Here is a 16405-nt window from a genome sequence, read left to right as displayed (position 1 = left end):
GACATCTCAGGAGTTCGTTGTCGAGCTCTCCATCCCCTCTTCACCCTGGTTCAGGCTAGCTGCACCCCACTGGGAGCCGCAGCCTCGGACGGTGGGGCGCTAGGTATGGCTCGCAGCACCCGACTGGGCCCCGCAGCCTCGGACAGTGGGGCCCTGGGTGTGGCTCGGCGCACCTCACTGGGACCCACAGCCTCGGACAGTGGGGTTCTGGGTGTGGCTCGCTGCACCCCACTGGCACCCGCAGCCTCAGATGGTGGGGCCCTGGATAGGCTTGCTACACCCCACTGGGGACCGCAGCCTCGGACAGTGGGCCCTGGGTGGGGCTCGTTGCACCCCTCTGGGACCCGCCGCCTCGGACAGTGGGATCTTGGGTTTGACTCACTGCACCCCATTGGGATCTGCCGCCTCGGACAGTGTGAAACCATGAAATGTCCCAACACTCGCACCACTCAGGAAAGGGGTTGGCACCTCGATGGGTGGCACCAGCACTTCCTCCAGAGTGAGTGAGAGCTTCGTCCTCTCCCTCCCCCTCACCCCCATGTTCTTGGTCTGGAAACTCGGATTGGAAGATATTCCCCTCATCAGGCTCCTCCCCGTTTGGATCTTCTTCTGCATTGGCTTCAGCCTCGTCAGGGTTGGCCACAAGCTTTTCAAAATATAACAGAACAGACAAATGGTTAGCAGCAGAGGAGGGGGCAGGGTGGGTGGCATGAGTCGGCTCACACAGCGCAGGCAGCAGGCTGATTTGAAGGACCACGATGAATGATAGCACATTGCATCAACCGAAGTGTCGCAGATGGAGACAACCCCATGAAGCGAAGCATGGCTAGCCCGCGCAGTACTTAACATTTAGCAAAGCCAGACTGTGGAAGTTGCAAGACTTACCCCATCCCTCGAATGTGGGCCAATCTTGTACAATGGTGGTTGCTTCTCTCCAGACAGAACCCATCAAAGCAGCGACCCTCTCTTCCTCAGGTGTCAGTGGGTGCAGATTTGCCGGGCCTGCTCCTGTTTGAGTGCTCGCTCTTTTGTTGTGGGCCACCTTCCTCTGCAAAGATGAAAATATAACTTTTTAGAGAGGATATCTTTCTGCTGGGTGGGACATACAAATGGTCACATTTACAATTGAAATTCCAGTGAATAAATGAAAATATCACTTACACTAACTGTTTGACCAAGGTCCTGCCATTTCTTTTTGCTTTCGGACCTCACAGCGGTCACCATTGCACAGCAATCTTGTGAAAGTTGGTTCCAGTGTTTCTTCATTTCTTTTGGTGAAACTTTTATGTGACCTTTGCTGGTGTCCAGCTCATGCCATCTGGCCTTATTACAGTAATTAGTGCCTCCACTTCATCTTGTAAGAAATTCTTGGTCCTTGAGCCTCGTTGCATATTGCAGCTCCGATTTTTTCCACTCAGAATAAAAATTCTCACACGCCACTCAGAATTAAAGTTCTCACACTCTTTAAAAATGGCTGACTGGAGACCAGGAGGTGTACTGGGCAGGCGTGCCCATACCAGTCACGCAGAAAATGTAATTTTTTTCTTAGTGCATGCTGCGCGACACCAATTTCAAAAATTAGAACGGGAAACTTTAAAGTTAATTTTTGGCGGAGTTGGGCCCCCCAAAAAATGGGCATAACTCTTCCAATACGCAAAAATAGCATTGGGGAAAATTGAGCCCGAGGTATGGAGCAACACAGCACTTCCAGGAATATATGAAATAAAATTATCTTTGGCTGTGACCCCATCCCCTCCCACTGAGGGAGCAGCATGATACTGTTCTAATGTTCCTGTTGTCTATTAATGTAATCAATCACACAACACAATCAATGGAATGTGTATACAACCTCTTTATGTTAAGGGTATCAAGAGATATGGATTAAAAGTGAGTAAATGGGGCTGAGCTCCAGATCAGCTGTGGCCCAGTGGTACTGTTCTTACCTCTGAGTCAGAAGGTTATGGGCTCAAGTTCCACTCCAAGAACTTGAGCACAAAAATCTAGGTTGACAACTCAATGCAGTGGAACGCTTCACTGTCGGATGTGCCGTCTGTTGTTTGCCACATTAAACCAAACTCCGCCAGCTTTCTCGAAAAGATCCCATGGCAGTATTTCAATAGAAGAGCAGGGGTGGGGGGGGGGGTTCAGCCCAGTGTCCTGGCCAATATTTATCCCTCAGCCATCACGAAAAAAACAGATTATCTGATCATTGATCTCGTGGCTGTTTATGTGACCTTGCTGTGCACAAAATGTGTCCTCGGTTCCTGCATAAGAACTGCGACTGCGCTACAAAAGTACTTCATTTTCTGTAAAGCGCTTTGGGACGTCCTGAGGTTTGAGAAAGGCATTCTATAAAATTAAGTCCTTTCTTTCTTGTTTCAAATCTTCAGGTTGCATTTTTCACGTGTTCACTGGTAAACTTTGTATTAAATCGCATCATTACGTGCAACTATTCAATTGTCCTTGTGATACTGCTCTTATTTATTACAAATATTAATTTTATGAATCTTTGGCACTTTCATTACAACCCAGAAGCAATCAAGCTCTGTTTCCATCCAGTGACACTGTAGTAACGCTCTTCTGTCTGTGTTCTGCGCTGTTGCACTTGTAATCGTACCCTGATATGCTTGTCATTATAATAGCATTATTATAGGTTATTAATCATAGTTAACAAAATATATAGCTGTCGCCATTCTTTCGCTATTCTCTGTATTCAAATATCACTGATACTCTAAACAGGTTACCTTGATGTGATGCTACATAGGCTAGAATGCCGTTCTGCACAGGAAGCTTATTAAATCCTAGATTTCAAATGAAAGTAGCTGATAGGAACATAGGTACAGGAGTAGGCCATTGAACCCCTCGAGCCTGTTCCACCATTCAATGAGATCATGGCTGATCTGCGACCTAACTCCATAGTTTGGCTCATATTCCTTATAACCTTTAGTTCACAAAAAGCTATCAATCTCCAATTTAAAAATGAACAACTGATCTAGTATCAATTGCCATTTTCTGAAGAGAGTTCCAAACTTCTGCCACTCTTTGTGTGTAGATGTGTTTCCCAATTTCACTCCTGAAAGGTCTGGCTCTAATTTTTAGACGTCTCCCACACTGCTACCTCCCCTTTAAAGGCTGCCACGCCACTGACCAACAAGGCGTGTACCGACACAAAAAGCTGTCGGAGGCACCGGCCGGTGCTGGCGTCGCTCCCACGGGACAATTCTACAAAAGGGATATTTCCATGGGGCAATTTCGGGAAGGGGTCGCCGCTGTCGGTAAGGGATCGGAGTGTGCACACCGTGGCGGGAAAACAGATGGAGCGATCCCCTACACCGCTCCGACCTTGATGAAGGGCAGTTTACAAGATGGTGGCCTCTCCGCGGAGAGTCTTCGGCCATTCCACTTTGCCCTGTGGCCACTGTTTTCAGGCGGCCAGAGACTTTATTGGGAGGGACAATTTCGGCCCTCTGGTCTCCATATTATAAAAAGGATAGAGACACACTGAAGAAAGTGCAACAAAGATTTACAAGGATGATACCAGAACTGAGTATTCGCGTCAAGAAAGTTGAAGAGGCTGGGGCTCTTTATTCAGAAACGTGAACACAGAGGTCTTTAAAATTATGAAAGGGTTTGATCGGGTAGATGTAGAGAAGAAGTTTCCACTTGCAGAAGAGACCCGAACCAGGGGTCATAAATATAAAATAGTCCCTAATAAATCCAATCAGGAATTCTGGAGCAACTTCTTTACCCAGACAGTACTTATGATCCTGAACTTGCTACCACAAGGAGTAGATGAGGTGACTAGCATAGATGCATTTAAGGGGAAGTCAGATGAACACATAAGGGAGAAAGAAATAGAGGGATAATGTTGATGGGGTTAGAAGGGTGGGAGGGGGTTCATGTGGACCAAATATCACCTGCATGGGCCTGTTGGGCCGGAAGGTCTATTTCTGTGCTGTAAATACTATAGAAACATAGAAACATAGAAAATAGGTGCAGGAGTAGGCCATTCAGCCCTTCTAGCCTGCACCGCCATTCAATGAGTTCATGGCTGAACATGAAACTTCAGTACCCCCTTCCTGCTTTCTTGCCATACCCCTTGATCCCCCTAGTAGTAAGGACTTCATCTAACTCCCTTTTGAATATATTTAGTGAAGTGGCCTCAACTACTTTCTGTGGTAGAGAATTCCACAGGTTCACCACTCTCTGGGTGAAGAAGTTTCTCCTCATCTCGGTCCTAAATGGCTTACCCCTTATCCTTAGACTGTGACCCCTGGTTCTGGACTTCCCCAACATTGGGAACATTCTTCCTGCATCTAACCTGTCTAAACCCATCAGAATTTTAAACGTTTCTATGAGGTCCCCTCTCATTCTTCTGAACTCTAGTGAATACAAGCCCAGTTGATTCAGTCTTTCTTGATAGGTCAGTCCCACTATCCAGGGAATCAGTCTGGTGAATCTTCGCTGCACGCCCTCAATAGCAAGAATGTCCTTCCTCAAGTTAGGAGACCAAAACTGTACACAATACTCCAGGTGTGGCCTCACCAAGGCCCTGTACAACTGTAGCAACACTTCCCTGCCCCTGTACTCAAATCCCCTCGCTATGAAGGCCAACATGCCATTTGCTTTCTTAACCGCCTGCTGTACCTGCATGCCAACCTTCAATGACTGATGTACCATGACACCCAGGTCTCATTGCACCTTCCCTTTTCCTAATCTGTCACCATTCAGATAATAGTCTGTCTCTCTGTTTTGACCACCAAAGTGGATAACCTCACATTTATCCACATTATACTTCATCTGCCATTCATTTGCCCACTCACCTAACCTATCCAAGTCACTTTGCAGCCTCATAGCATCCTCCTCGCAGCTCACACTGCCACCCAACTTAGTGTCATCCGCAAATTTGGAGATACTACATTTAATCCCCTCATCTAAATCATTAATATACAATGTAAACAGCTGGGGCCCCACTAGTCACTGCCTGCCATTCTGAAAAGTACCCATTTACTCCTACTCTTTGCTTCCTGTCTGACAACTGGTTCTCAATCCACGTCAGCACACTACCCCCAATCCCATGTGCTTTAACTTTGCACATTAATCTCTTGTGTGGGACCTTGTCGAAAGCCTTCTGAAAGTCCAAATATACCACATTAACAGGTTCTCCCTTGTCCACTCTACTGGAAACATCCTCAAAAAATTCCAGAAGATTTGTCAAGCATGATTTCCCCTTCACAAATCCATGCTGACTTGGACCTATCAGGTCACCTCTTTCCAAATGCTGGAATCGATTGGAATCTGTGGAAAGAGTTTCCAGTCAGGTGAACAACACTCGGTCCAATCAGCATTGCCGCTTTAGTAAATGATTCAACTGACTTGTTCTGTGCACCAGGAAGAGCGGGTCAGTCACCGAGTGTAACAGGGACTGGCGCTGCTCTCTCAGGATGGTAACACTGACACTTACCGCGGTAGCTGTTTGCTTATTGATATCTGCGGGTGAGGACCACTTTTCGTTTCATTTCTTTTCGGGATTGTCATAGAAAATCAGACTCAGCAAGAGGTGACGTTAGTATCACTTTAGAAATGTACATATTGTGTCGAGTTTGAGTGTTTCTCTCTACTTCCTCCTCAATGTGATTTTCTTTCCTCAGTTGAACTCCAGGGTTTAACTATCCAGACAGAAAACAGTCGGATAAATGTGACCGTCGGACACAACGTATTTTTTTCAGTGCTGTCGTCAGTTCCGACGATAAGTATTACCTGGAACTTCGGGACGACACTTATCGGTCAGTGGACCACTGGAACACCGATTATAAATGATAAGTACAGAACACGGGTTGAATATTTCCCCCAGAACGGATCACTCCTGCTGATGTCAGTGACAGTTTCGGACAGTGGAGAGTATACTGTTACCATGTTAACAGGCGACGCAGGTCAAGCAAAAGCAACCATCACTCTGCATGTACTGGGTGAGTGACAAGTTTATTTTGGAGGATTATTTGTTCAATTAGTATTCTATTCGTATGATAATTTAATATAAAAACACACTAAATGTTACAGCATAATTCACATATAGTTTGCAATAATCACTGACTTGTTCGGGTGTGTTTTCCGATCGGGGAAATTCAGGTATTACAAATAATGAACAGGTTGGAATTACATTCCGCTGTCAGTTTCAGGTACCTGCCGAATCGGTGCCGCCCGCCTGCATCAAACCACGAAGACATTGTACTACCAGACCAGAAAGTGTTGGTGCCTCAACTGGACTGCGATAATATATATATACATATTCCTTTATCTGCGAGTTGGTTTATAGCGCAGCAAGTTTCGTCAGTACACTAAAGTTGTGTAGCGTAATTCAAAGAAAGACTTGCATTTATATAGCGCCGTTCACGACCATCGGACATCCCAAAGCGCTTTATAGCCAATTGAGTACTTTTTGGAGTTAGTCACTGTTGTAATGTGGAAAACGCGCAGCCAATTTGCACATAGCAAACTCCCACAAACAACAATGTGATAATGACCAGATAATCTGTTTTTGTGATATTGATTGGAGGATAAATATTGGCCAGGACACTGGGATAACTCCCCTGTTCTTCGAAATGGTGCCATGGGAGCTTTTACGTCCACTTAAACCGAGTTCCCCTCTGTTCTCTTAACGTCTCATCTGAAAGACACAGTGCAATGTCGATGACCTGTCGTAAGAATTGGAAAAATTTAGAGATGTAACAGATTTTAAAGCAAGTGTCGAGGTATGGAAAGGGGGGAGGGGAGGAAAGAACAAAAGGGAAGGTCTGTGATAGGATGGAACGCAGAGGAGATTGATAGACAAAAGGGTTGATGGTGCAAGGCAACATGAGCTAGTAATGGGGCAAGTTAAGGGACAAAAGATGAGTCTTGATGAGGTGTAAATGGAAATGGCTGAATCATCAACAGCTGCCATGTGGGAAAATATGGTGCAGAGGTTATGGTCTGAAATTGTTGAACTTGCTGTTGAATCCAGAAGGCTATGAAGTGTCTAAATGCTGTTCTGTGAGCTTACATTGAGCTTTGCTGGAACAGCGTAAGAGGCCGAAAACGGAGAGATCAGAGCGGGAGTGGGCGGAGAATGAAAGTGACAGGCGACCAGAAGCTCGGGGTCAGGTTAATTTGCCTTTGTTGTGCAGGTGAACTATGCCAACCGATAGGTTGATGTGTAGCCATAGCACATATTCGAAAATTCCTCACCTCAGCCCATGCTTTTTCTGACAGGGAATACAACAAACGACATTTATATTCCATCATTCACGATTTCAGGATGTTCCAAAGCAATTTACAGCCAACAAAGTTCTTTTGAAGTGTAGTCATTATTGTAATGCAGGAAACACAGCAGCCAATTTGCACACAGCAAGCTGCTGCAAACAGCAATGTGATAATGACCAGATCATCTGTTTTAATGATGTTAGTTTTGGTTGAGGGATGTATGTTGGCCAGGACACCAGGGGGAACTGCCTTGTTCTTCTTTGGAATGGTGCCGTGCAGTGTTGCCTGTAATTTTTTTACTGCTGCGCAGACCCTTTAAACGTCTGCATGGGCCATTCAAAATACTGCGCATGTGTAGTTTTTGCATTGAAAAGCTGCTCCACAGGACGCACTGCTAAAAGGGAACATTGGTGATTTGGGATCTTTTACATCCACCTGAGAGGGCAAACACAGTCTTGGTTTAACATCTCATCCTAAAGGCAGCACCTCTGACAGTTCAGCACTCTTTCAGTACTGAACAGAAGTGTCAGCTTAGATTTTGTGCTCAAGTCTCTGGATTGCGATTTGAACCCATAACCTTCGAACTGAGAGGTGAGAATGTTACCCATTGAGCAATGGTTGACATAGTCAGGAGCTCAGAAGCGTAAAATCCCAGGCTTTGTCCAGCATGGATTTATGAAGCGGAAATCATGCTTGCAATCTTCTAGAATTTTTTGAGGATGTTACTAGTAGAGTGGACAAGAGAGAATCAGTGGATGTGGTGTATTTGGACTTTCAAAGGCTTTTGACAAGGTCCATCAAAAGAGATTGTTGTGCAAAATTAAAGAACATGGTATTGGGGGTAATGTATTGACGTGGATAGAGAACTGGTTGGCAGACAGGAAGCAGAGAGTCAGGATAAATGGGTCCTTTTCAGAATGGCAGGCAGTGACTAGTGGAGTGCCGCAGGGCTCAGTGCTGGGACCCCAGCTATTTACAATATACATTTAATGATTTAGACGAAGGAATTGAGTGTAATATCTCCAAGTTTGCGGATGACAAGCTGGGTGGCAGTGTGAGCTGTGAGGAGGATGCTAAGAGGTTGCAGGGTGACTTGGACAGGTTCGGTGAGTGGGCAAATGCATAGCAGATGCAGTACAATGTAGATAAATGTGAGATTATCCACTTTGGTGGAAAAAACAGGAAGGCAGAATATTATCTGAATCGTGACAGATTAGGAAAAGGGGAAGTGCAACGAGACCTGGGTGTCATGGTACATCAGTCATTGAAGGTTGGCATGCAGGTGCAGCAGGCGGTTAAGAAAGCAAATGGCATGTTGGCCTTCATAGCAAGGGGATTTGAGTACAGGGGCAGGGAGGTGTTGCTACAGTTGTACAGGGCATTGGTGAGGCCACACCTGGAGTATTGTGCACAGTTTTGGTCTCCTAACCTGAGGAAGGACATTCTTGCTATTGAGGAAGTGCAGCGAAGGTTCACCAGACTGATTCGCGGGACGGCAGGACTGATGTATGAAGAAAGACTGGATCGACTTGGCTTATATTCACTGGAATTTAGAAGAATGAGAGGGGATCTCATAGAAATATATAAAATTCTGATGGGATTGAAAAGGTTAGATGCAGGAAGAATGTTCCCAATTGTTGGGGGAGTCCAAAACCATGGGTCACAGTCTAAGGATAAAGGGTAAGCCATTTAGTACCGAGATGAGGACAAACTTCTTCACTCAGAGAATCGTGAACCTATGGAATTCTCTACCACAGAAAGTTGTTGAGGCTAGTTCATTAGATATATTCAAAAGGGAGTTAGATGTGGGCCTTATGGCTAAAGGGATCAAGGGGTATGAAGAGAAAGCAGGAATGGGGTACTAAAGTTGCATGATCAGCCATGATCATATTGACTGTTGGTGCAGGTTCGAAGGGCCGAATGGCCTATTGTCTATGTTTCTATGGTACTGCAGTAAACTTTGTGCCATGCATATTTAAATGGTATGGCGTATGAAAGAACAATAATGTTCTTTTCTGATAGCTCAAATTGTCAGAGGAAATGTATATGACATTGAACTGACGATATTAGCTGGAAGGTTGCTTGCTTCATCAACTACAAACTTATGTTAGAGTCATGCTATTTACATGATGCAGGCCTGGTATTTTGGTTTGCAGGTCAGCCAGCTATCTCCCATGTACATTAATTTATGCCTTATAAAAATATTAATACATGAGGCCTGAATGAGGCAAGAATCAGGATTCAGTTCAGCTACTGCCATTGCATCGTTCTTTTAGACTGATTCTGATGAACAATTCTGTATGGTGAAGCTGCCTAAATCTGAAAGTAATATGGCAGCCACTGGTGATTGCTTATCCTAGTTTATTCTTCCAGGAGATGTGTTGAGAGGCATAATGAGAGATTCTGGGGTTTATTTCTCATGTAAAGGTTCTCATTACAGATTCAGGATCAAAAGTTTAAAAAATTGCTAATACACTTCAATGTTTATTGTTATGGAAACATAGAAAATAGGTGCAGGAGTATGCCATTCGGCCCTTCGAGCCTGCACCGCCATTGAATGACTTCATGGCTGAACATGCATCTTCAATACCCCATTCCTGCTTTCTCGCCATACCCCTTGATCCCCCTAGTAGTAAGGACTACATCTTACTCCTTTTTGAATATATTTAGTGAATTGGCCTCAACAACTTCCTGTGGCAGAGAATTCCACAGGTTCACCACTCTCTGGGTGAAGAAGTTTCTCCTCCATAAGAACATAAAAACACAAGAATTAGGAACAGGAGTAGGCCATCTAGCCCCTCGAGCCTGCTCCGCCATTCAACAAGATCATGGCTGATCTGGCCGTGGACTCAGCTCCACTTACCCGCCCGCTCCCCATAACCCTGTTTCCTGTCTCATTACACAGAACCAGATCTAAGATAGCTTGCTCTCTTGTAGGTTCTGTAACATACTGTTCTAAGAAACAATCCCATATGCATTCTATGAATTCCTCCTCCAGGCTACCCCGTGCGATTTGATTTGACCAATCGATATATAGGTTAAAATCCCCCATGATTACTGCCGTTCCTTTTTCACATGCCTCCATTATTCCCTTGATTATTGCCCGCCCCACCGTGAAGTTATTATTTGGGGGCCTATAAACTATGCCCACCAGTGACTTTTTTCCCTTACTATCTCTAATCTCCACGCACAATGATTCAACATTTTGTTCAATCATCTCGGGCGTAAATGGCTTACCCCTTATCCTTAGACTGTGACCCCTGGTTCTGGACTTCCCCAACATTGGGAACATTCTTCCTGCATCTAACCTGTCTAAATCCGTCAGAATTTTAAACGTTTCTATGAGATCCCCTCTCATTCTTCTGAACTCCAGTGAATACAAGCCCAGTTGATCCAGTCCCGCCATCACGGGAATCAGTCTGGTGAACCTTCGCTGCACTCCCTTAATAGCAATAATGTCCTTCCTCAAGTTAGGAGACCAAAACTGTACACAATACTCCAGGTGTGGCCTCACCAAGGCCCTGTACAACTCCTTGCCCCTGTACTCAAATCCCCTCACTATGAAGGTCAACATGCCATTTGCTTTCTTAACCGCCTGCTGTACCTGCATGCCAACCTTCAATGACTGATATACCATGACACCCAAGTCTCGTTGCACCTCCCCTTTTCCTAATCTGTCACCATTCAGATAATAGTCTGTCTCTCTGTTTTTACCACCAAAGTGGATAACCTCACATTTATCCACATTATACTTCATCTGCCATGCACTCACCTAACCTATCCAAGTCACTCTGCAGCCTCATAGCATCCTCCTCGCAGCTCACACTGCCTCCCAACTTAATGTCATCCGCAAATTTGGGGATACTACATTTAATCCCCTCGTCTAAATAATTAATGTACAATGTAAACAGCTGGGGCCCCAGCACAGAACCTTGCGGTACCCCACTAGTCACTGCCTGCCATTCTGAAAAGTACCCATTTACTCCTACTCTTTGCTTCCTGTCTGCCAACCAGTTCTCAATCCACATCAGCACACTACCCCCAATCCCATGTGCTTTAACTTTGCACATTAATCTCTTGTGTGGGACCTTGTCGAAGGCCTTCTGAAAGTCCATATACACCACATCAACTGATTCTCCCTTGTCCACTCTACTGGAAACATCCTCAAAAATTTCCAGAAGATTTGTCAAGCATGATTTCCTTTTCACAAATCCATGCTGACTTGGATCTATCATGTCACCTCTTTCCAAATGCGCTGCTATGACATCCTTAATAATTGATTCCATCATTTTACCCACTACCGATGTCAGGTTGACCGGTCTATAATTCCATTTTCTCCCTCCCTCCTTTTTTAAAAAGTGGGGTTACATTGGCTACCCTCCACTCCATAGGAACTGATCCAGAGTCTATGGAATGTTTGAAAATGACGATCATTGCATCCACTATTTCCAAGGCCACCTCCTTAAGTACTCTGGGATGCAGTGATTGGAGGTTAAATGAAGTTCTCTACTCTATCTAACATACTGATTTATCTTTGCTTCCAATTTCCCTTTAATTTTTTTTTGACCTGACTTATTTGTTCTGCAGTATGGTATTTTCCATAGGTTTGCAGATATCTGGATAATTTTTTGTGTCGGTGGTGCATAACCCAACAATGGAAGACCGCGTTGTTTGCTGTGGAAAAACTATCCCAGTTATTTTTTCATGTATTCAACCAGCATTGTAACCCATGTATAATCTGACCTGAGTTGTACACTGTGAGAACAATGACCACTAGGTGGGAGACACTCCTAACCTGGGCCTTCAGGTACAAAAGGGGAAGCTCCACCCACCTTCATCACTTGGCGTGCTAAGGAATAAAGGACAGGTCACAGACTGGCCTTCTCTCAAGCATGGGCCTCGTGTGAATTTATACTGTCTAGTAAGGACCTATCAATGGTGATGAGAAACTGGGATTTAAACCACGCGAGCATAGCCACTAGCAGAACAGACGATAGGTACTGTGTTAAGGAATGGTTGGGACAGAGATTCAACATTGTTAAAGCAGCACACAGTTCTCCAGGCAGACAGGGGCAATCGGGCATGCCTCAACATGTAGTCGAACCCAGAGGGGGAGTTCGACAGAGACAATGGCAAGCTGAACGGCGATTCACGCCATTGCAAGGGACAATGCGGCCAGTAATGGGGCCATCAACACCTGTTAATGGCGCACTCAAGGACAATAACAGGGGCAGTCAGGGACAATCGACTGGCAAGGGACCTTTTGTTTCCAACAACAGCACATGTTGGAGGCGTGGAGGCACATATTCAGCCAGAGTTTGCAGAGATGAGCAAAATATCTGCAGAAATCTGGGGGAAATCGCTGGAAGCTGAAGTTCAGCGAGTTCATATGGAGCATGTATACAGTTCATACACCAGGATGCCACCGATAATGATGAAAGTGTTCCTCAATGGCATCCCAGTATCAATGGAGCTAGACACGGGGGCCAGCCAGTCTCTGATGGGTATCAAACAGTTCAAAAAGTTGTGGGCGTCCAAGGCCAAGAAGTCAAAATTATCGCCGATTGACACACAGCTACGGACTTACACAAAGCAGATCATTCCGGTGCTAGGCAGCGCCACGGTAGTCATGACCCACAAAAATTCGGAGAACAGGTTGCCATTCTGCATTGTCCCAGGGGACGGTCCCGCACTACTGGGGAGGAGTTGGCTTGCTGTCATGAACTGGAAATGGGGCGATGTCAATGCAATTTCCTCTGTGGAGCGAGTATCATGCTCACAGATCTTGGAAAAATTTAACTCACTATTTCAATCCAGCATCGGCACTTTCATTGGGGCCAAGGTAGTGATTCACATAAACCTGGATGCCAGGCCAGTACACCACAAGGCCAGAGCGGTGCCATACATGATGCGGGAAAAGATAGAAGGTGAATTGGACCACCTGCTGAGGGAAGGCATCATCTCGCCAGTTGAATTCAGTGACTGGGTGAGCCCGATTGTGCCGGTGCTCAAGGCGGATGGGTCGGTCAGGATATGTGGTGATTACAAGGCCACCATCAATCGGATATCACTCCAAGACCAGTACCCGCTACCGAGAGCGGAGGACCTCTTTGCGACGCTATCCGGTGGCAAACTTTTTTCAAAATTGGACCTGACCTCAGCTTACATGACCCAGGAGCTGGCGAGTGAGTCAAAGAAGCTGACCACCATCACGACGCACAAGGGGTTGTTTGAGTACAACAGATGTCCATTCAGGATTCGCTCGGCTGCCGCAATCTTCCAACGAAATATGGAAAGCCTCCAAGTCGATTCCAGGGACGGTGATTTTTCAGGACGACATCCTCATCATGGGTTATGATACTGAAGAACACCTCCACAACCTGGAGGAGGTGTTACGCAGACTGCACCGGGTAGGGCTGCGACTGAAAAAGGTGAAGTGCGTCTTCCTAGCTCCAGAGGTAGAATTCCTTGGGATGAGGGTAGCAGCAGACGGGATCAGCCCTACTGCGTCCAAGACAGAAGCAATCCAGAGAGCACCCAGACCCCATAACACGACGGAGCTGCGTTCGTTCCTGGGGCTCCTGAACTATTTTGGTAACTTTTTTCCCAAATTGAGCACGCTGCTAGAGCCGCTACACGTGCTCCTATGCAAAGGTCGCGAATGGGTCTGGGGGGACAGCCAGGAAAGTGCTTTTAATAAAGCACACAATTTGTTGTGTTCCAACACTCTGTTAACACTATATGACCCATGTAAGAAACTTGTGTTAATATGCGATGCATCATCCTATGGTGTCGGGTGTGTGTTGCAGCATGTCAATGTCAAGGGTCAGTTACAGCCGTTAGCTTATGCCTCCAGGAGTCTGTCCCAGGCAGAAAGGGGTTACGGGATGGTAGAAAACGAGGCGCTCGCATGTGTATATGCTGTAAAGAAAATGCACCAGGACCTGTTTGGCAGGAAATTTGAGCTGCAGACAGATCACAAACCCCTAACGTCCATTTTGACCGACAACAAGGCCATAAATGCAAACGCATCGGCCCGCATAAGGAGATGGGCACTCACGTTATGACTATACAATTCGGCACAAACCGGGCACCGAAAACTGCACCGATGCACTCAGCAGGCTCCCACTAGCCACCACTGAAGGGGCTACCGAGTATGCTGCTGAGATGGTCATGGCTATTGAAGCTTTCAGAAGCGAAGGCTCACCCGTGACAGCCCGTCAGATTAAAGTCTGGACAAATAGAGATCCGCTATTTTCTCGTCAAGAAATGTGTCCTGAATGGGGACTGGGCAGCCACATACAGGGCATGCCCTGAGGAATTTAAACCATTTCACAGGCGCAGGGATGAACTCTCGATTCAGGCCAATTGTCTACTGTGGGGAAACCACGTAGTCATGCCCCAGATGGGCAGAGAGGTGTTCATCGGAGAACTCCACAATGAGCACCCGGGCATTGTCATGATGAAGGCAATTGCCAGGTCACACGTTTGGTGGCCAGGGATAGACGCAGATCTGGAACTTTATGTTCGCAATTGCAACACGTGTGCCCAGCTGGGCAATGTGCCCAGGGAAGCCCCCCCTTAGCCCCTGGCCATAGCCCGCCAAGCCTTGGTCACACATTCATGTGGACTACGCAGGTCCTTTCATGGGAAAAATATTTTTGGTTGTGGTAGACGCCTACTCCAAATGGATCAAGTGTGACATTTTAAATTCAAGCAAATCCTCTGCCCCGGTCGAAAGTCTACGGGCAATGTTCGGCGCCCTCGGTCTACCGGATGTCTTGGTCAGCGACAATGGCCCGTGCTTCACAAGCACTGAATTCCAGGACTTCATGGCAGGCAATGGAATTAACCATGTTAGAACGGCACCGTTCAAGCCGGCCTCAAACGGCCAGGTAGAACAAGCAGTGCAGATAATCAAACAGGGGATGCTCAGAATCCAAGGGGGTTCCCTACAAAGACGCTTATCACGCCTCCTGTTGGCCTATAGATCCTGACCACATTCGCTCACAGGGGTTGCACCCGCAGAGCTGCTAATGAAAAGGACGCTCTAAACCCGGTTATCCATTATACACCCCACCATAAAAGAAATTGTCGAGAGCAGGCGTAGGCCACATTATGACTACCATGATAGGAATGCGAGGGCGCGATGTATTGATGTAAATTATCCTGTTTTTGTCCTCCTGTGAGCGAATGTGGTCGGGATCTATAGGCCAACAGGAGGCGTGATAAGCGTCTTTGTAGGGAACCCCCTTGTACTACGCTGCAGGGCCCAAATGGCTCGCAGGCACTGTGATTGCCAAAGAGGGAAATAGGATTCTGGTAGTTAAACGTACCAATGGACAAATCTGCCGCAAACACGTGGATCAAACAAAAAGTAGGTTCAGCAACCCCACAGAAGAAGCAGAGGAAGAACAGGATGTCGAGTTCACTCCACCACAGGTGACCGAACACCGGAACCAAAGGGAGGAGAGCCCAATCACTGGGCAGTCTGGATAGGCCTGAGGCACCACAAACAGCAGACACTCAGGCCTATCCAGACTGCCCAGTGATTGGGCTCTCCTCCCTTTGGTTCCGGCCCAACAACCGGAGCCCCAACTCAGGCACTCTACAAGAGAGTGTAAACCACCAGAGAGACTCAACCTGTGATCCCAATAAGACTTTGGGGGGGGGGGAGGTGATGTCATGTATTCAACCAGCATTATAACCCATGTATAATCTGACCTAAGTTGTACACTGTGAGAACAATGACCACTAGGTGGGAGACACTCCTAACCTGGGCCTTCAGGTACAAAAGAGGAAGCTCCACCCACCTTCATCACTTGGAGTGCTAAGGAATAAAGGACAGGTCACAGACTGACCTCTCAAGCATGGGCCTCGTGTGCATTTATACTGTATAATAAAGACCTATCAATTTAGTTCAGAAAGGTTGAGTTTTGATTCGTGGTTTCCTACATTACAACAGTCGAGGCATAGAATATAAGAGTAGGGAGGTTATGCTAGATCTGTATAAAATACTAATTAGACCACAGCTAGAGTACTGTGTACAGTTCTGGTGATCACTTTGCAGGAAAGATGTGATTGCATTAGAGAAGGTACAGAAGATATTTACAATGATGTTGCCCGGACTGGAGAATTTTAACTACAAGGAAAGATTGGATAG

At 46.2% G+C, this 16405-nt stretch overlaps 1 protein-coding gene across 7 annotated transcripts in view; it reads left to right on the top strand.

Moving 5' to 3' along the window:
• LOC139240310 (cell adhesion molecule CEACAM5-like) overlaps nucleotides 1-16405 on the top strand; it is a 497355-nt gene that overhangs the window by 338001 nt on the left and 142949 nt on the right. For 6 of the 7 annotated variants that reach the window (XR_011588707.1, XM_070868773.1, XM_070868770.1 and 3 more), the window contains one exon: nucleotides 5652-5969. Coding sequence is in view for 6 of the 7 variants with exons in the window: in XM_070868773.1 (XP_070724874.1) it covers nucleotides 5652-5969 (318 nt within the window). In the remaining variant the exon portion in view is untranslated. Of the gene's footprint in view, nucleotides 1-5355; nucleotides 5497-5651; nucleotides 5970-16405 lie in introns of those variants that run through there. The other variant, XM_070868777.1, reaches the window with a different exon arrangement.

This window comes from Pristiophorus japonicus, chromosome 31 (assembly GCF_044704955.1).
Source record: "Pristiophorus japonicus isolate sPriJap1 chromosome 31, sPriJap1.hap1, whole genome shotgun sequence".
NCBI classification, from domain to species: Eukaryota; Metazoa; Chordata; class Chondrichthyes; family Pristiophoridae; genus Pristiophorus; species Pristiophorus japonicus.
Note: the sequence above shows the minus strand (reverse complement) of the source record. Positions and strands in the feature narration are given on the sequence as shown.